The sequence below is a fragment of the Myotis myotis genome, unplaced genomic scaffold, assembly GCF_014108235.1.
Source record: "Myotis myotis isolate mMyoMyo1 unplaced genomic scaffold, mMyoMyo1.p scaffold_m19_p_6, whole genome shotgun sequence".
Taxonomy (NCBI): Eukaryota; Metazoa; Chordata; class Mammalia; order Chiroptera; family Vespertilionidae; genus Myotis; species Myotis myotis.
This window is the reverse complement of record NW_023416368.1, coordinates 18,157,685-18,178,030: the sequence shown is the minus strand read 5'-3', so window position 1 is coordinate 18,178,030 and position 20,346 is coordinate 18,157,685. Positions and strand designations below refer to the sequence as shown.

Here is a 20,346-nt window from a genome sequence, read left to right as displayed (position 1 = left end):
TGCACTGACCACCAGGGGGCAGATGCTCCAACTGGTAGGATAGCTTGCTGCTGGGTTCCAGCCGATCAGGACTGAGCGAGATGGGCAGGACATGCCCTGGAGCCCTCCCTCAGTCCCTCCCCGGCTGGCCAACCTCCTGCGTCCCTCCCCAGTTGTGCATCTGTGGTGTCCCTCGGCCTGGCCTGCACCCCGTCTCAATCGGGGACCCCTTGGGGGATGTTGGAGAGCCGGTTTCAGCCTGATCCCGCAGGCCAGGCCAAGGGACCCCACTGATGCACAAATTCGTGCACTGAGCCTCTAGTTTAAAAAGAAAAGCATGCGTATTATTTCTCATTTAATTAAAAGAAGAAAGCTGTCTTGAAGCAAAGAAGATGGTTGGCCCAATAACTTATTTCCTGTAAGAGATTTTGCATGTTTCTTGGGGGAGGGGGAGCATATTTGTGTCTTAATCCTTTATAGGCTCAATTTTTGTTTTCTTAGCAAAGCCTTTATTGGATACTCATACGTACTTAAGAAATGCCCCCTTTCGATTGAAAGAAATCACGAATTACTTCCTCATCATTTAACAAGATTTATTGTTGGACTCTGTCTCATTCCCTGGATACTCCTTATTTTGAGGCTCTGTTTCCTTTCCATGGGTTGTTCTTTCTGCCTAGAATGTCCTTCCCTACCTGACCACCCTGATGGTGCCATAGAAACTCTCCTTGGGAGACCTCCTCTCTCCTTGGTCGCCTCCCCAAAGTTAAATCATTCCTTAAGTCCTGCTGCTAATCTTTGCATATGCTTCCCCTCTTAAAGAAAAGTATGGGGTTAGGAGCACAAGGTGGCCTGGATTCAAGTGCCTGCTCTGTTACTTACTAGCAATACCATATATAAGATCCTCTCACCTTGTAGGATCGCTGTGGGCATTGAATGAGATACTTGCAGGATGCTTACTTAGCACCATGTCTGGTTCAGAATCACTCTTACTGCGTGTCAGCTGTTCATGTCATTCTTGTAGCAGAAATATCTTCCTCAATAGACCTGGAGCCAGAGCCTGGTTGTCGTGGTTTCTAATCAGCTCGCTCCATCCCTGGCAGATAATGGAGGCCCCATTCAGTGTTGTTCTGCATTGAGTTGTGCAGTAAGGGACATGAAGGTCCCCAACAGACCATAAAGTGAGTTAACTGCTGATGACTGATTTACTTTTACGTGTCTAATTTTCAAGAATTTCCAAAATAAGCATGTTTTGTGTAATTTTAAATGCCCTTCCCCCCAGAGGGAGGCAGTGGTAGCCCTCAGGAATGGGGTCACCAGTGGGAAAAAGTCAAGTACCGTGACAGACCAGAACAGAAAAGGTGCTGAGGTGCTAGGGGCATTGCTGGCTTGCCTCAGATCACCACCTGATTTCTGGGCGATGCCAGTAGCCGGTGGCGCCACAACTCAGCCATCTGGGTGCCTGAATGGGAACAAGAGGCCTATTCAAGGCTGAGAACCCCTCATCACAGCGGGCCTAGGGGCTGGGGCTTTCTGTTTGGTTTTAAGCTTATGATACCCCAGCTATGAGCAGCTCTTCCTGTTCTCACAAGATGTCCCAGCAGTAGGTAGTAGAGGGTGTGTGTGTGTGTGTGTGTGTGTGTGTGTGTGTGTGTGTTTGTGTTTGAGCACGAGTTCACAAATCTGACTACATGGGTATCAAGTAATTCAGGCACCAGAGGATTGGAAAAATCTGCCCAGCACCGCTCCAGTTTAATGCTCAAAATGCCCAGCCCACGTTGCCTCACACATACCCACGGTGGGGAGTTCCCTTGCAGGCAGCCCTTGACAAATAAAACCAATACAACATTGAAAAGTAAACGATGCTCACATCTGGGGCTGGGAGAAAATTACAGGGGTAGATAAAATAACCTAGAGCTTATGAAAGGAAAACCACGTTCTCTGTATGCTCATTACTAAACGCATCTCAGAAGGTGCTATCGGGTTAACGAATTAGGTCCTCAGAGCTAGAGGACGCTTCTTCCAGCCAGTGTATGGTCAACATACCATCTTGGAACCACAGAATCACACAATCCCAGGGCTAGAGGGGGCCTTCAAGGCCATGCAGTCTAATAATTTCTCTAACAGTTGAGTCTTTCTATGGTTTGCCTAATAAGTTCAGCCTCTGGTTGAAGTCTTCCTGTGATTGACAACTCACTGTCTTGAGATAGCCCATGTCTTTGCTGGGCAGCTCTTATCTCATTATAAAGTTCTTCCCTTACCTTGAGCTGAACTATAACTTTCTGCAGATTTCGTCTTCCGGTTCTGCTTTCTCTGACAGCAGACAACCTGGCGTCAGAGACAGGGCGAGAGCTGCAGAGTCCGAGAGCCCGCTCTTCTAACATGCCCGTTACTGACTTTGGACCAAGTATTTCACCTTTCCCAATCTGAGTCCTGTGTCAGGCGAAATGGGGCTACTTCCCTCAGTTGGGTTCATTGGAAGATGGAGTGAGATAGTGAAAAAAATGCACATTCTAGAGCTACATGTACTGATATAGAAAGATAAGATAGCTGTGGCATTTTGTTAGATGGGGAAAAGCAGATTTCAGAAGAAATAAGTAAACAAGGACACATTGGAAAATTGGGTGAGGAGTACACCAAGCCAAGAGTAGCCATCTCTGGCGGATGAGACTAGAGTGGCTTTTGTCACTCAGATGTTACATTCTTCCATGATGGTTTAAAAAAAAGAGTTTACAACAAATCACATTGAGAATCATAAAAAATAGTGAAGATTTTCCCATTTTAGAAAGAAAATAAGATGAAATGTTTAGAACACTTTATATCTGCAAATGGAGTCCACCAGTGTCAGTTGTGTTTCTTTCTTGGCAAGCTGTCTGAATCTCTGAAGCGTGTCCTGGCAGGATTGTGCACAGTGTCCACCTACAAGAAAGGGCCTTCACACCTACCAAAACAGCAGTGACTGCGGTCGGTCCTGCCCACCTGCCTCAGGGCCTTTGCGTTTGCTCTTCCCTCTGCAGCAGCCTGGAATCAGTCTGTGTCATACTGCTGGATAGCCACACCTGAAGCACAGCCATCTCCCCAGCAGACTCGGGTGTGATTGGCAGAGATGCGCCTTCTGCTAAGTGGGGAGTGGTGTTTGAGCAGGAATCTCACGAGTGGGCAGTCCATTCGATAAATATCCTGCTGTGAAAGTGACTTTTGCTTCCTGGCACTTCCTCCTACGTTTAGAGACTCACAAGTAAATACCTGGATGACAGCCACCCCACACTCAACATGCTTGACATCGTCCCTGGGTGACATGCTGAGTCCTCTGGAAGAATGTTGTGTGCATAGACTTTCAAAAATAAAAGCAGCAAATGACAAGCAAAATTTATCAACTTCACCAGACATCCGTGAGCATCCGCCATATGCCAGATGCTATGAGGAATGGGGAAATGAACCACTCTCCGTCCTGCCCTCGAGAAGCTTGCTACCGGGCAGATAGACACGAGTCCCGAACTGGAATGTGCAGGGGATGCAGTAAGAGCTGAGGTGGGAGCCTGTGCTCCACTTACTGGGCATCAGAGGAGAGCACCGTTCATGCGGAGGGTGGCTCGGGGGCACTGTGAACTGAGCCTGGATGGAAGAATAAGATTCTCTGAGCCAGAGAAGCAGAGAAGGATGCTCTAAGCAAGAGTAAAGGAGCAAAGGCAAGAAAAGTAGTCAGTTGGTTTGCAGAAAGAGGATGGGGTACAAGGTTGCAGAGAAAGGATTGGGCGAAAGGCTGCGATGAGAGGTGGGTTTGGAAAAGTGGGCTCTGGACGTTTCTGAGAGGCCTGAAATGTCAGCAGATGACATCAGCAGGCTTGTGCTATGGCAACAGGGTGGATAGGATGAGAGGGGAAGGATGAGAGGCCAGACCTATGTACCCAGGTTAATTCCTGATGTGGAAGTTTCTGTACATACTGGTAACTGCAGAACCCACAGTACTCACTCTGGCACTAACCAGTGAGGAAGCAGAGAAGGAAGAAGCCCCGATGAGAAGGCTGCAGGACCCCACAAAGCAGAGGTTTCCAGATAGTCAAGGTTGCATTGGGTTGGGTTGGGTAGCATTGGGTTGGATTGGGTAGCGTTGGGTTGGGTTGGGTTGGGTTGGGTTGGGTCGCATTGGGTTGGGTTGGGTTGGGTAGCATTGGGTTGGGTTGCATTGGATTGGGTTGGGTTGGGCTGCATTGGGTTGGGTTGGGTTGGGTAACATTGGGTTGGGTTGGGTTGGGTTGGGTTGGGTTGGGTTGGGTTGGGTTGGGATAGGATGGGTTGCATTGGGTTGGGTTGGGTTGGGTTGGGTTGGGTTGGGTTGGGTTGGGTTGGGTTGGGTTGCATTGCGTTGGGGTGGGTTGGGTTGGGTTGGATTGGGTTGGGCTGCATTGGGGGTGGCAGTAGTTAAAGGGGTTGGTAAGGAGAGCTCTGACGGTTGGGCTTTCTGCGCCTGTGCACAGAGCAGGAAAACTTCCCCAGGAGAATACCTTTGCCCTTTAACAAATACAAAACTGACAGGTTGACACTGTTGCTGAAGTGAGAGACTTTTTTTCTTTTTTACCAACACCTTAGTGGAAGCGGCCTCCTGAATGAAACACATGTTGCTCTCCAGCACCTGACAAGCTGACATAATTTAAGAGCAGCTACCAGGAGCCCACACTGGAATTGCCCATGAACCTGCTCCCCTGGAGGGGCTCCAACTGGGTGAAAAAGTGGAGTGGACTGAGTCCAAGGGGCCAGGGCTTCTCTTCTCATGTGTAGCTGACTCGTGGAGAGTCGCTTTCCGAGAGCAGGGATGGCTGTAATTAACTTGATCGTGTTGGTTTCTGGAGTGTTGTTATTTGTGGTCTGATTATGAAACAGATTTATGGCCCTGCCCACCCGCTGAAAAGGGACCTGGGCATTTAGTTGAAATTAAAAGTGCAGATAAGACCGCCTGTTTAGATAATCGCATATTTTTAAATAGATTACTCATCTTCGGTGAAATAAGGGAGAGGAGTTAATTTGTGTGATGAAGTGCTTTCTATTTCTGGGAGCTGGCTGGTGGATGTGATTGCCTGAGGAAGGAGCGTAACTCATTCTCAAAGTCACCACAGGCACGTCCAGGCCAAACAGCTGCCCTCCGGGGAGAGGGGTAATTCGTAACGTGGTGCCACAGAGCAGAGGGGCTCGTAGTTGCAAAGCAAATGTTTGGGGAAGGCGTACAATTTGTCTTTGGAGGCCACATTCCCATTCGTTCTCAGAAAAGTGCCAGAGAAATAAACTGAGCACGTTAATCTGCGGCCACCAGTTGTAAGGGGTGTTGAAAAGAGACAGACTGGGGCTGGAATTCTGAAGAAACCACCACTGGTGGTTTCCATAGGTGTAGCCAGATGGAGTCTCAATTTCTGCCTCTGTAGCGTTAACCCCATAAGGTAGCAGTGAAGGTTGTGTGTGGGACGAAGTCGACCAAGTGCCTCGGACAATGCCTGGCGCCCAGTGGGTGCAAGCCAGAGTCAGCTGCCTCCCTGGCTTCTGGCTTCTGCTCCAGCGCTCACCCGAGAGCCCTTGAGAGAATCCGTGTGTGTCCAAGTATCAGGGAGGACTTGAGACTTTCCTGAAAACTTGATGGAAGAGGGAAGGAGGGGCTTTATGTCACAGACTCCATAGCAACCCCCTGACAACTCTCCTAGACATTCCTATTTTCCCCCAACCTCTGGGCCACACACACAATGCCCGGCCTCACTAGTTCCCCTCGCCTCCTCCCTCAGTTTCCCTCCAGAAAAGTATTTTATTAGGAAATATGCCCATGAGCACTTCACCCAACCTCCTCCTTTCTCACCTCCCCCGTTCCCCGCCCCCACCGAAAACAGTTTCCAGTCACACGCAGCGTCTCCCGAGGGTCAAGGTGAATTCTCTCTCCTCCCCAGGGTGCCCCTGTGCTGCCTTTCCCAGGAATCCCTGTGTATTGGCGGAAGATTGTACTTGTTGGGCTTGGAACCCCACCAGCAGCTCACTGTTCTAGGAAATTACATCAACAGTAGTGCTGCTCGTGGTACCGGAGTTGCCAACCCCCATACCTGTCCCAGTCTGTACGGTGAACTCACATGTTTTCCAGGATATGACGTGTAGGTGCAGGCATTTGGCTACATCTCCGTCTTCATGCAGTCACCCCAAGCATTTGCGTTTTGAAACGTGTTATTGTGTTATTTCTCCTTTATATCACAGTGGGGCAATACATAGATTTTTATTTCAAATTGGGTCTTAAGCAGGTTTTATTGTTTACAAATTATATTTTAGACTATTAAAGGGGGCCATACAAAGTAACTGTTACGTAAAGGGACATTGAGTAGGACAGGGTTGGAACCCGAGTCAGGGATGTTGGAGCTGTGTTGGCTCTTGAACTTGGGCTCAGTGCCCTCTGATCTGTGGTGTCCTTGACACTTCCCAGCTGCTGAGACAATAGGCCCATAGGTGCCAAAGCCCCGATGCACACCTTTCCCTGGCAGCTCTTGTGGGGAGAGGAGAGACACCTCCTAGGTGCTCTCTGGAGTCTTTGGCGGAAGGAAATTGGCCATTTGGGAGGAATGGCTTTCTCCACCCATGCCATGTTCCAGAGATCTCAAGCCCACACCCGGGACTTGACTGTTTGTACGCATGATTGTCGAGGTAAGCCAGGCAGCGACCGTGTTGTTGGCAGAACTGGGCCTGGTCTGTTTTGGTGCATCCTCAGAAGCCTGATGATAACAGCAGCCACAGCAGCGGGGGTGGTGGAAGGAGAGCTGTCCTCAGGCCAGGCCCATGGCAGAGGCCCTCCGGGTCAAGTGGGGCATTGGTTAACACTGTAGGTTCCAGACCGAGCCCAGACCCGGGTTTTCCTGATGGTGGTAGGCCCATTAGAGGGTTATGCAATCAGTTTCTGAGGTCATGACCAGCTTTTTAACAAAAACGAAAAAGAAGAAGATAGAACAGAAGAAGCATCTGAGCCACATCACCCCTTACCTTTCTGTTATACATGCGTGTAGTATATTTCTTTTTATGGGTCGTAGTTGGAAGAGTTGAAGGCCACTGTTCCCCAGTATATAGACGTCGGACTCGGAGGCTTCCAGGCGTGTGGGCATCCTTAGGGCTGAGGTCTGAGAGTCTTGCTATGAGCCTATCGGGTGCACCGTGTGTCAGATCTTCTCTCCCTTGGAGGGGAGAGGAGTCTCCGGGAGGGAGGTGGGGGAAGGCAGGCCAAGTGGGACCTCTGTGAGTCTGAGGAAGAGGAGGATGAAGGGCACTCGAGCCAGCACCCGTCCCCTTCCCAGGTTTGCTGGGGGCCAGCAAGTCGGCTTAGAATCCTTGCAAAACTTCCGTTTTCTATTATTCTAGCACAGCGGTTCTCAACCTGTGGGTTGTGACCCCTTTGGCAGTCGAACGACCCTTTCACAGGGGTTGCCTAAGATCATCCTGCATATCAGATATTTATATTATGATTCATAACAGTAGCAACATTACAGTTATGAAGTAGCAACAAAAATAATTTTATGGTTGGGTCACAACATTTGGAACTGTATTTACAGGGCCAGAAGGTTGAGAACCACTGTAATCTAGCAGGAAATGTGGGTTTCTATTTCTAATCATTTAGAGATTCTAACATGGTCACAACAGCTTAGGTTTATTTCTCTGAGCTCACCTTCTGCATTAGGGCAGATCAGTGTTCTCGACGGTTACCACGTGTCAGAATCAGTTAGAGAATTGATAAAGTCCAGCTCAGTGGGCCTTAGCTGTCTGATTCAGTAGGTCTGGGGTGAGGCCCGAGAGCTGGCATTTCCAACAAGGTCCCAGGTGACGCTGATGCCAGCAGTCTGGGGACCACACTTTGAAACCCACTGTGTTAGAGCAACAGAAAGGACTGTGGCCACATCATGCAGGCACACAGCAGGCGTGCAGCGAATGCTTCCTTGATTAAACGGCTGAATCTCCAGCAGAAAGGCCCTCGCTTGATTCCCCACTCTCAGCAGTGCGAGGAGCGGCTGGTTGACATGGACTTGTGTGAATTGTATGGTACGTGAATTATATCTCAATAAAGCTATTATCAAGAAGAAGAGGAGGTTGGGGAGGAGAAAGGGGAAAAGAAATGGCTCGTTTCTGTTACGCCTTAGATTGTCTTACAGAGAGAGCCCAGGTCAAAGGAGAATGAAAAAGGTCTTCGAGCTGATCTCGGAGGCCCCTTTCAGCTCTGCCAGTCTCTGAAGTTCCTGCCTGGGACTCAGGGCCAGAAAAAGTACGTCTCCTGAAGGGCTGGTCTGTCTTCCTTTTCCAAATGGAAAAGTAAATGGTGCTTAAATGCCTGTGCGTTTCACCTGCCAAACCCTTCCTGGTGCAATCATAGCTTTCCTTCCTGACCTCGCTAACTTCCCCGCTATTTATACTTACCTATCTGTCAGTATCTGTCAGATTTCCAAGCAAGTGAAAGCCCAGGACATCCCAGGGAATGGGAGATAAGGTGGAGATTATGGGACTAAAAATCGGTACCCACCAGGCAGAATGGAGAGACCATCAAGGGATGGTATAGTTTCCTGGTTCATAATGCCAGTGTGGGATCAAAACACCTGCTATCAGCTCCTGGCTGTCATCTATGAGCTGTCTGAACACAGGTCAGCATAGAACTTTCCTGAGCCTCAGTTTCCCCTAATAGCATTGTCATGGTGATGAAATGAGACAATGTGGATAAAGAACAGCATTTAGCACAGGGCCCGAGCACACCCTGGCATAATTTTATGGTTGGGTCACAACATGAGGAACTGTATTTAAAGGGCCAGAAGGTTGAGGATGAGGGTCCATCTCCTCTTAACAGGTTTCTTTGGGCTGGAAAAACCTGAGTATCAAAGCAGGACACTTTTTAAAAAATATTTTTTATTGATTTGAGAGAGAGAGAGAAACATCGATGTGAGAGAGAAACATTGATGGGTTGCCTCCTCTATGCACCCCAACTAGAGATTGAACCCGCAACGAAACGGCGATCACCACCCCGGCCACGGCAGCACAGGATGACACTTTTGACTGCTGTGTGCCCTCCCTCCTACAAATGGGTTGGCAGTGCTTTAGAATACACTGTCTAAGACTTGCGAATAATAAATCAGTCTGGAAGCAGATGAGCTATGACACTTTAACAGCCAGACGCTCGGCAGAGCTGAGACATGACAAGACCCAGAACGTCCACAGCTCCCAGAAGCCGCCCGAGTGTGCAGAGGGCAGCCTCTCCCGCCGCAGCCTCTGCGTGATTAACAGCCCCCTGGAGGCCGTTGTACCCCACTGACGCTGGGACTGTGCTGATCTGTCTGGTCTGGGACTTCCTTCTCCCCTCCCTCGCTGGCCTGTCCACAGGGCCCTCTCCCACATGCCGGGGTCCTGCCAGGGCGTGGGACACACAGGGTGCCTTCGTTTCTGGGGCTCCTGAGCAGGTATCTAACAGCCTCAATGGCAGCAGAGATTGAAACTCTGGTATTCCACTTGGGAATTAGTTTGATTGCACACAGCAGTAGATTTCTGAACAAACCAAACTGGACCGGAGTCCTGTCTTCACCACTTAACCTACTGGCTGTGTAGCCGTGCACCAGAACAGCGTCTTCTGAACTTGACTTTCCTCGTCTTGAAACGAGGATGATGAACCGTGGCCTGCTTCCCTCTCAGAGAGGTCAGATCACATGGACAGGGGGAGGAAGGCGTGTGGATTTAGCAGGGTTCGGCGGGAGCCTCAGCTCTGCACTAGGCACGAGGGGATCACTGGTGGGCAGAGTGTTGTCAGAGCTCACCCTCCTGGGGCTTAGAATGGGGGGAGACAGAGTCCACGAATGCAGTCGGGTGAGCTGAGCTGAGTGGCGTGAAGGACAAGTTCCAAGGCCCCCTGGTCACCTGCTGAGTCTTGAGGGCAGGAAAGGCTTCAGTGATGAGCTGCAGTCGGAGCCGAGACCTGAGGGAGGAGCCGGAGTTAACTAGGGGGAAATGAATGGAGGGGCTCGGGATTTCAGAAAGCTAGGCAGAAGGACCAGCAGTGACAGGAGGAGACATTATGGGCCCTTGGACACCTGAAAGCAGATGGTGGGGGCGCGAGAGAGGGGAGTGCATAATAAGGAAGGGAGGGCAAGATGAGGCTGGAGAGGGGGCAGAGACCAGCCATGCACAGCCTTATGGTTCCTGGTAAGGATTTTGGACCTTCTTCCAGGAGCCATGGGAAGCCATGGAGGGGTTTTAAGCAAGAGAGTGGAAGGGTGACAAGCGCAGTTTACTTCTAAGAGACCACCCGAACTGCTATGTGCAGACGAGGCTGAAGAGGGACAGCGTGGAAGCAGGGACAGCAGTCGGCTGTGACTGCAGCGGTCCAGACAGGGACAGTGGTGGCCTGGACCGGGTCCAGGTTCTTGCTGCATCGCAGTTACATGCCAATGCATGAGGGCCCCCCTCTGTCTCAGTCCGAGGGCTCCCATAATGAGGCGCTATAAACCATGTGACTTAAGACAGCAAAAGTGGGTTCTCCCACCCTCTGGACACCAGAGGTCAGCACCAGGTGCTGGCAGGGCTGTGCTCTCTCCGAAGGCTCTCGGAGCAGCCTTCCTTGCCTCTTCCTACCTTTTGGTGTCACCAGCAATCCTTGGTGTTTCTGGGCTTGTAAACAAACACATCACTCCAGTCTCTGCCTCCGTCGGCACAAATTTCTCTCTTCTTTTAAGGACACCAATCATCAGATTAGGGCCCACCCTAAACCAGTAGGGCCTCATCTAAACGTCATTACGTCTGCATAGGCCCTATTTCCAAATAGGTTCGCATTCGCAGATCCTAGGAGTTAGGACTTCAACATACCTTTGTGTGGGGGGGGGGGGGGGGGGGGGCGGGGGGGCAGGGTGGCCGGGGACCATTCAACTCACAGCAACTCCTTAGAATGTAATAACCTATGCCACAGCCTGCGAGGTAGGCCCATCCTCGAGTCCTAGGTGCCCTCAGAGCAGACAGTAGGGAGAGGCTGCCTTTCAGTGCAGGCCCAGGGAAGCCTCTGTGTGTGTGTGTGTGTGTGTGTGTGTGTGTGTGTGTGTGTGTGTTCAGGTGGGATATACAAGAGCTGGAGAAGTGCAGGTTCCTCACTTAGACCCCACCAGCTGAGAGATGTGGGGCAAGGCCTTCTTTTCCCCAGGCTTCAGATTCCTCCCTGGTAACACCGGAATTGATGGAACCTGCCCCGCCCTCCGTGTAGGGAGTCCCCTGAGATGGTCAGCAAGTACTCCTAAGACACTTGTGTTCGGCGTTGAGGTAACTCACCCGGAGTGCTCTGATGAAAAGGACAAGTGCTAGTCCCATGGGTGTCATGTGCTCCCATGTTACCCCCTGCTCTCCTCTCCCAGTGCAGCCCCAGTATCACCCAATAGGTGGGGGTGGGGGTGGGGGTGGGGGTGGGGGTGAAACAGGAGTGACCAGCAGTTGACAGTTTTTGAAGCTGAGTGATGGGTCAATACGGGGTTTATTATTCTATCCTACTTTCAAAAATGTGTTTGAGAGGATTCTTAATTTTTTAAGAAGTTTAGCAAAGTTCCCAGCTCGGGTGGCTCAGTGGTTGAGCGTGGACCTATGAACCAAGAGATCATGGTTTGATTCCTGGTCAGGACACATGTCTGGGTTGCAGGCTCAATCCCCAGTGTGGGGCCTGCAGAAGGCAGCCAATCAGTGACTCTCTCTCACTATTAATGTTTCTCTCTCTCTCTCTCTCCCTTCCTCCCTGAAGTCAATAAAAAATATATTGTTTTTTTAAAAGTTTAGCAAAGAAGATTTTAGACTCTGGAGCCAGACTGACTGGGTTTAAATCCAAGACCTGCCACTTACTGTGTGGATCTAGGGAAAGTACTCGTTTCCTCCTCATAGGGACACTAATCGTGACCTGCCTTATGGAGTGTCTGTGAAGACGAGATGAGTAATTCGTGAGAAGTCCTCTGGTTAGTGCCTGGTATGGGTGAGCCTGAACCTGAGATCACCATTATTTATAGAAACTGGCACCAGAGAACAATGTGTTGATGTAGGGAAGTCATGAGACCACAGAGTCGGCTTGGTAGGTCCTCCAGTCGTACCTGCTACCTGGAATGTGTCTTCGTGTGGGTTTCCTAAGGCAGAGCCCAAGTCGGAATTTGAGTACAAAGTAGTTATTTGGGGAGGAGATTTGGGAGAACACTAGTGAGAGTGTGGACTTGAGAACAGGAAGGGGAGGCAGCCAGTAGGTGCCTGTGACAGAAGGGCACCACAGCAGCAACTCCACGTGATCCCACTGGGAGCCCTGGGAGTCAGCCCCGTGCACTTGTCCGGGGTCAGTCCACCAGAGGCAGCAAGGGTGCTGGGGTGATTACCCACCAACACCACAATCCTTGGTTGAGGTTCGCCATGTGGGTGCAGAGAGCCCCAGGCAGAGGCAGGTGCTGGCGGGTGAAGTCAGGCAGGCAGTGAACGGACACCTGTGAGCTCTCTGATGCGTGCTCTTCCAACACCTACTGAGAGCCTGACAATGATGGGGCTCACCTTCAGAATCCGCCTCCTCCTTGTTGGGTGGCTCTGGCTCGTCATTAAATTCGAGGGGTAATAAAAGCAATTCTGTATTGTTTTCGCAAACAGAGCAGCCCTTGGAATAGGAATGATGCATATTTGACATTAGGGCAGCTGCCTCCCTGCTGCTTCAGGGCAGACATCTGTTCTCAGCCCTGACACTTTCACCCCAAGCCAGGATATCGCCGCAGAATCTTTCTTAACACAGCTGTAGGTCTCCATTATAAACCCATGAGCATGGCACGTTGGAGAAGGCTCTTTTTTCCCTGCCCTAGTGTTTATGAAGATGGGGGGCGGGGGAGGGTTGGCATCCCAGGGTTAACAGCACTGTGTCACAGACTCACTATATGATTCTGAGGAGGACTTTTACCTTCTCTGGCCTCCCCGGGCCCCACTGGGTAGGATGAAAGGACTGGCTGAAGAACGGCCGAGGGAGAATTGGGTGCAGTAGGAAGAGCCTGCTCATTTGCAGGCAGGCAGGGTTGGGTTTTACACCTTGACTTCATCTTTTATAAACTGTTCCTTGGGCAGGTTACATGGCCCATGCCAAGCCTCATGGCATCTTCTTCTCTGAAATGGGGCCATAGCACCCTATGTGATGTATGTGAAGCAGGGAGCTCCGTGTGCGAGCGTGATCATTGTCAGAAGCACAACCATCATCTTCTTCACCTAATGTCCCTTTCGGCTCTAAAATTCTATGACTCTATGGAATGTCCTCGTCCAAGTGGCAAAAGCAGACAACAATCCTGATTTTGTGTAAGTGCACTTTCTAATAAGGACAGGAGGACCATAATTGCCCCTAAATAATGGCTCTGACGTTACCACAAGCTGTCAAAAGCCCTTAATTGCTCGGTCTGTAATGATGCAGCCATCTGCGTTCGGGGTGATTTCAGCCGTGGGGCCTGCCCAAGCGGGGCCCTCAGTGATTAGAGCTGGGCCGGTGATATTTCTAATTCTGAGGGGAGTAGTGGTGTGCAGTAAGGGAGATTATCTCCTCCTCCAGTTAATGACTTACCAGTTGAACCCAGCCAAGAAGAAGCACTTGTCACAGTGACTATGGCTTTTTTTTTTTTAAAAGACAGTTTTTCTGCCCCAACAGCAGCCTATCTGGAGAGTGATCATGCCTTTTGCTATCTTGTCTCAATGCCCAAGCAAGTCTCTTTTGGAAAGATTTAGTCCCTCAATTAGGGAAAATTGATTTCTGTTTTCTACAGAGTCACTGTTCCAAGGATAAGTGGGAAAGGGCGGGAGAAGCCATATTAATCTTTGCAGGCGAGCAAGAAGGCATCTGGGATCTCAGTTTTCCAGCCTCCGCTGTATGTGTAGATCATCTTCTCTCTGTTTACCTTTTTTTAAAAAATATATATATATATGTTTATATTGATTTCAGGGAGAGGGAGAGAGAGGTTGGAACATCAATGATGAGAGAGAATCATCTATCTGCTGCCTCCTGCATGCCCCCTACTGGGGATCAAGCTCAAAACCCAAGCATGTGCCCTGACTGGGAATTGAACCGTAATCTCCTGGTTCATAGGTTGACGCTCAATCACTGAGCCATGCCAGCCGGGCAAAGCGAGTTGCTTTAAAAAGTCTAAGTAAGTTGTAGTAGGGTAAGTAGAAGAGGCACAAATCATGCAGCAGTAGATGACTGTCGGCGTTGGGAAAACACGACTGGAAGGGGAGAGCATAAGCTTCTACAGGGAGCCCAGCAACTTACTGGCTGTATGACCTCAGGCTGGTTTCTTCTCTTCTCTGAGCATGAATTTTCTCATCTGTCAGATGCAGAGTATGATTTTATGAACCAAGGGAGATAAAATATGTGCAGCTGCTCTGCAAATCATAACCTTCCTTACGAGTGAAAGTGATTCATTTCTTTCCTGGGTTAGAAAAATAAAAGGTTCAGTAGGTTTTGGACACGCAGCCAGGGGATCCTGGCGTGAAACAGAGCTCCACTGCTAACTGTGCCGGGGGTGGGCCCTTCCCTTCTCGGGACCTCAGCTCTCTATGAAATGAAGAGACAGAAGTGCCCCAGTGGGTTCCAGGCTGGCTGTGCATCGCAGTCCCGATTGTGGTCAAGTAAAGCCAAAGATGCTGGGTGCTACCCTCGGTCTATCATATCACCGTGGCCTGGGTGATGCCCTGCAGCCTTACTTACAGCCCGCTCACAGGGTGGTTTGGACACCCCTCCCCCCGATTGGGGGGCGGGGAGGGGCCTTCCAGTCTGAAGCCTGATGGAGGGAAGTCAGAGCAGGGTTTGGGCTTTGGTGAGGGAAGGTGGTCACCCCAGGGGCTGGCAAGAGCTCTGTGAGGCCTGGGCTCAGGGCCATTGAAGACCTTCTGGTCCAAACTCTGATTTCAGAGACGGCCCAGAGGAAATAAGTGATGGGCTCACTGTGCCAAACCGGGGAGCACAGTCCAATTCTCCGGGTCCCCAGTCAGGGACACTTCCACTACACTCCAGCTTCCCCAACCAAGAGGATGTGTGTTTTGACCAATATATTTTATACTTGAGCTCAAAGTTACAAACAGTGAAAAAAATGTACAGATAGTATGAGTATACAGTTCCATGAGGTTTAACAAATGTATACACCTGGGAAAGCAGCACCCCAATCAAGATATAGAAATTGCTTCATCCCTTGTGCTCCCATTTTTTTAAAAAAAATTCTCACCAAAGGATATTTTTATTGATATTAGAGAGAAAGGGGAGAGAGAGAGAGGAAAAAACCATTGATGTGAGAGAGAAACATCAGTCAGTTGCCTTCCGGGGATTGAACCTACATCCATTTGGTATACGGGACAATGCTCTAACCAACTGAGCCACCCAGCCAGGGCTGTCCCAAAGCTTTTTATCCACTTATCTACTGATGGGCACTTGGGCTGCTTCACTAGCTTGGCTATTGTAAATAACGCTGCACTAAGCATAGGGGTGCATATATTCCTTTGGATTAGTGTTTCAGGTTTCTTAGGATATATTCCCAGAAGTGGAATTGCTAGGTCATAAGACAGTTCCATTTTTTAGTTTTTGTGGAAACTCCATACTGCTATTCACAGTGACTGCACCAGTCTGCATTTCCAACAGTGCACAAGGGTTCCTTTTTCTCCACATCCTCTCCAGCACTGATGATGGCCATTCTGATAGGTGTGAGGTGATATTTCATTGTGCTTTAATTTGCATCTCTCTGATGATTGGTGACATTGAGCATCTTTTCATATGTCTGACCATCTGTTTCTCCTTTTGGAAAGGTGTCTATTCAGGTCCTTTGCCCATTTTTTTAACTGGATTGTTTGTTTTTTGGTGTTGAGTTGTTTAAGTTCTTTTTGTTTGTTTGTTTGGTTTTGTATGTGTGTGTGTTTTTAAGGATCCGGGGTTTAATCGTGGTCCACAGGTTCCAGAAGCGAACAGAGAGTAGAGGCAAAAGCGACGTCAGTACCTTAGCACGTTATGGACTGCACTCGGGGAGGGATCTGTGCCAGGAAAGTCTGTGCATCCCGCAGGAGAGAAAGAAGCAGCAGGGCTGCCTACCGGGCAGTCTCGGGGTCCCCAGGGGTGCGGCTCCTCGAGCTGTTGGCCACCTTCCGTCCGCTTCCTGGGGTGCAGCTGGGTGCTGGGCGCTGGTGCGGGAGGCTGGGGCTCAGCGCGGCGCCAGGGACCACAGGGCTGTGCGGCCCAGCGCCTGAGCCTCCCCTCGCGGGGACTGCGGGTCCCAGCCCGCGTTCCTGGCCCCTCTCAGCTCCGGGACCCTCCGCATCCCAGGGGCGAGGCTCTGGGAGCCAGAGGCGGGGTCGCAGGAGGGGCGGCTCAGCGCAGGGAAGTTGTCCATGGTCCAGGCCCAGGCCTGCGCGCGGTTCAGGCCCGGCCGCAGGGTGAGCTCCGGGCACACACACCGCCAGCAGGACGGGTCTCCCAAGGCGGATGGATGCGCTTCCATGGCTGCAGCCTTCTGGGCAGCGGAGAGGGAGGTGGGTGCAGGGGAGGAGGGCATCGAGTTGTATAAGTTCTTTATAAATTTTGGATATTAATCCCTTAACAGATGTACCATTGACAAATATGTTCTCCCATTTAGTGGGTTGTCTTTTAATTTTCTTGATGGTTTTCTTTGCTGTGCAACAACTTTTTAGTTTGATGTAGTCCCATTTGTATATTTTTTGTTTCCCTTGCCCAAGTTGATATATCAGAAAATATATGGCTACAAGAAATGACCAAGTTTTTACTGCCTATGTTTTCTTCTAGAAATGTTATGGTTTCAAGTCTAACATTTAACTCTTTAATCCATTTTTGAATTTATTCTTGGATATGGTGTAAGAAAGTGATCTAGTTTTATTTTCTTGTACGCATCTGTCCAATTTTCCCAGTACCATTTATTGAATAGACTATCTTTACCCCATTGTATATTGTTGCCTCTTTTGTCAAATATTAATTGACCATAAAGGCACGGGTTTATTTCTGGGCTGAGAACTGGCTTTAAATACGGAGTCTTTCAATCTATAAATATTATTTATCTATTCATTTATTTGGGTCTTTATACATGAGACTACTACAAATGCTATTTTTGTTGTACTTTCCAATTGTGTTTTGCCAGTGTATAGAAATACAATTGATTTTTTTTAGAATTTAACAGCCTTATGGAGATATAATTTACATTCCATAAAAATCACCCATTTTAAGTCTGTAGTTCAATGTGTTTTTAAGTGAATTTATGCAGTTGTGAAACTCACACCGTAATTCATTTTTAGAATATTTCCATCACTTCAAAAAGTTCTTTTGTGCCTGTTTGCAGTCAACCCCCACTCCCAACCCAGCTTCAGCCAACCACCGATTTCCTTTCTGTCTCTGTAGTTTTACCTTTCCAGAAATGTCACATAAGTAGAATCATATATCTTGTCTTATATGTCTGACTTCTTTAACCTAGCATAATATTTTTAAGGCTCGTCCATATTATTGCAATAGCTTGTTGCCTTCTTTATTGCTGAATAATATTCTATTGTATGGGTCTTCTACATTTTGTTTTCCGGTCACCATTTTTTTAAAATATATATATATATTATTGATTTTTTTACAGAGAGGAAGGGAAAGGGATAGAGAGTTAGAAGCATCGATGAGAGAGAAACATCGATCAGCTGCCTCCTACACACCCACCACTGGGGATGTGCCCGCAACCAAGGTACATGCCCTTGACCGGAATCGAACCTGGGACCCTTCAGTCTGCAGGCCGACGCTCTATCCACTGAGCCAAACTGGTTAGGGCTCTGGTCACCGTTTGATGGACATTTGGATGGTTTTCAATTTGGGGCTATTATGAATGTTGCTGCTATGAACATGAGTGTACAAGTTTTTGTGTGGACATGTGTTTTCATTTCTCTTGGGTGTATGCCTCAGAGTGGAATTGCTGGGTTATAATTGTGTTTAACTGTTTGAGGAACTGCCAGATTGTTTTCCTAAGTAGCTGCACCATTTTACATTCCAGTGTATGAAGATGCTTATTTCTCCACATCCTTGTTCACACTTGTTATTATCTGGCTTTCTGATTATATCAGTCCTGGGGCATGTAAAGTAATATGGTGTCACATACTACTGATGACTTTCATTTTCCCTGATGATTGATGATGATGATAAGCACATTTTCACATGTTTATTGACTATTTGTATATTTTCTTTAGAGATGTACCTAATTTTACATCCTTTATCCATGTTTTTAATTGAGGTAAAATTCACATAAAATTAACCATGTTCAAGTATTCAATTAAGTGGCATTTAGTAGATTTGCAGTGTTGTGCAACCATCTCCTCTATCTAGTTTCAAAATATTTTTATCATCCCAAAAGGAGACCCCATACCCATTAAGCAGCCGCTCCCCATTCCCCAGACTCCAGGCCCTGGCAATCACTAATCTGCTTTCTGTCTGTATGGATTACCTATTCTGGAATTTCATACAAATGGAATCATACAATATGTGGCCTTTTGTGTCTGGCTTCTTCTACTTGGTATAATGTTTTTAAGATTCCCCCATGGTGTAGCATGTATCAGTTCTTGATTCCTTTTTATGACTGAATAATAGTCCATTGTATGGATATATTCTATATTTGTTGATAGCATTCATAAGGCATTGGAAACTTGGGCCATTTCCACCACCTGACTATTGTGAATAGTGTTGCTATAAACACTCATGTATAAATAATAAAAAGATTGTTTTAGCTATTCTGGGTCCCTTCATCCCTTGCATTTTCATAAATTTTAGGATCAGCTGTCAATTGTCAATTTCTGCAAAGAAATCAGCTGTGATTTTAATCACGTTGACCCTGTAGATCAATATGGGAGGTCTTATCAACATCTTAACAATATTAAGTCATCTAAGAACATGAACTGCCTGTCCATTTATTTCGGTCTTCAGTTCCTTTCAATAAGGTTTTGTCGTTTTCAAAGTATACAGTTTGCACTGGAAAGGTGCAGTGAGGCAGTGGCCAGAGAGCTGTGTCTCGCTGTAAAGTGCAGTGCACAGGTAAGGGAGAGGTCACAAGAATAAGATTACTGAGCAGCTCTTCTTACCTACCGTCCATCTTTCCTCTTCTGTCTCCCTCCCAGAGCACCTAAAGAAGCCACTTGAAGACTACATGGCCCATTTCCCCAGCGTGAGGATTCTCCGAACCAAGAAACGGGAAGGGCTGATAAGGACCCGGATGCTGGGGGCCTCAGCGGCAATAGGGGATGTCATCACATTCTTGGACTCACACTGTGAAGCCAATGTCAATTGGCTCCCCCCCTTGCTCGGTAAGGGACTCTCCCAAGACAAGGTAGACGATGTGGAATGAGCCAGCCGCCACTGGCCCCAGACACAAAGGTTCCCTTGCCTGCTGAGGTGCACCCAGCATGATGCCAGGTGCACTCAGAAGTTCAGGAGTGCTCAAAGGGACCTGAGCAACCCATTCGGTCCTGTTCCTTCGTTTTCCAGAGAAAGAAGCTGAGACTCAGAGAGGAGAAGTGACTTGCCCAAACTCATACAGCACATTAGTTTCTAGTGACATGGTTGCTCCCCCAGATTACTTCAAAGTTTCTTAGAAAGCAAGCCAAGACTGTCTACCATTAAGAACCAAACTGAGAGCAGTTACTATTGACGGCACGGCTTCTATGAGCCAGCAAGGTTGCAAGCATGGTCTCTAACGCTCACAAAACTATGCCAGGTCAGACGTATCCCTTTTTTATAGTAGAAGAAACTGAAGTTCAGAGATATTGAATGATTCACTTATTCCCTTGGGCCGTAAGTATAAAAGTCACCATCTGTCTGGCTCCAAAGTCTGTCTTTCATGATTCCACATTGCCTCCCTAAATTCAGTCCTCTTTGGAGAGTTTATGACAACTACGAGGGAAGGACTGTAGATGCAGGGCAGCGTGATGCAGGAGTTGTCTACCAATGCTTGGAGGACAGAAGGGAGACACGAGGATTGGATGCCGGTGTCTCCTTGCTGGTTGGAGAACCAGGCCTGCGTCCCCAGTTCTCCGCTTTGATAAAGGCAGCGCGCCGGTGCGGACAGTTGGACATTGAAGAGGAAATGTCCCACTGGGACTGGGAGTCAGGAGAGGGATAGTGATGGAGGCAGATTCGGGGAGAGCTACCAATCCAGAGAGCAAGCAAACCCCTCAGAAGTGGAGGGATATGCTCTCCGTAACAGAAAGCTTAGGGAGCAAAGAGGACTGGAGTTTAGGGCAAACGTGAGTGCGCCTCAGAATCACCTGGAAGACTTGTTAAAACGGAGTGCCAGGCCCCACCCCAAGGTTCCGATTCGGGGGGTCCAGGGTGGGGCCTGAGAAGCTGTA

At 48.7% G+C, this 20,346-nt stretch overlaps 1 protein-coding gene across 5 annotated transcripts in view; it reads left to right on the top strand.

The window, feature by feature from the left end:
• The window catches only part of GALNT10 (polypeptide N-acetylgalactosaminyltransferase 10), a 191,944-nt gene that overhangs the window by 144,521 nt on the left and 27,077 nt on the right, over positions 1 to 20,346 (top strand). For all 5 annotated transcript variants that reach the window (XM_036312544.1, XM_036312543.1, XM_036312541.1 and 2 more), the window contains exon 5: positions 19,117 to 19,302. In XM_036312544.1, the coding sequence (XP_036168437.1) occupies positions 19,117 to 19,302 (186 nt within the window). The remainder of the gene's footprint in view (positions 1 to 19,116; positions 19,303 to 20,346) is intronic.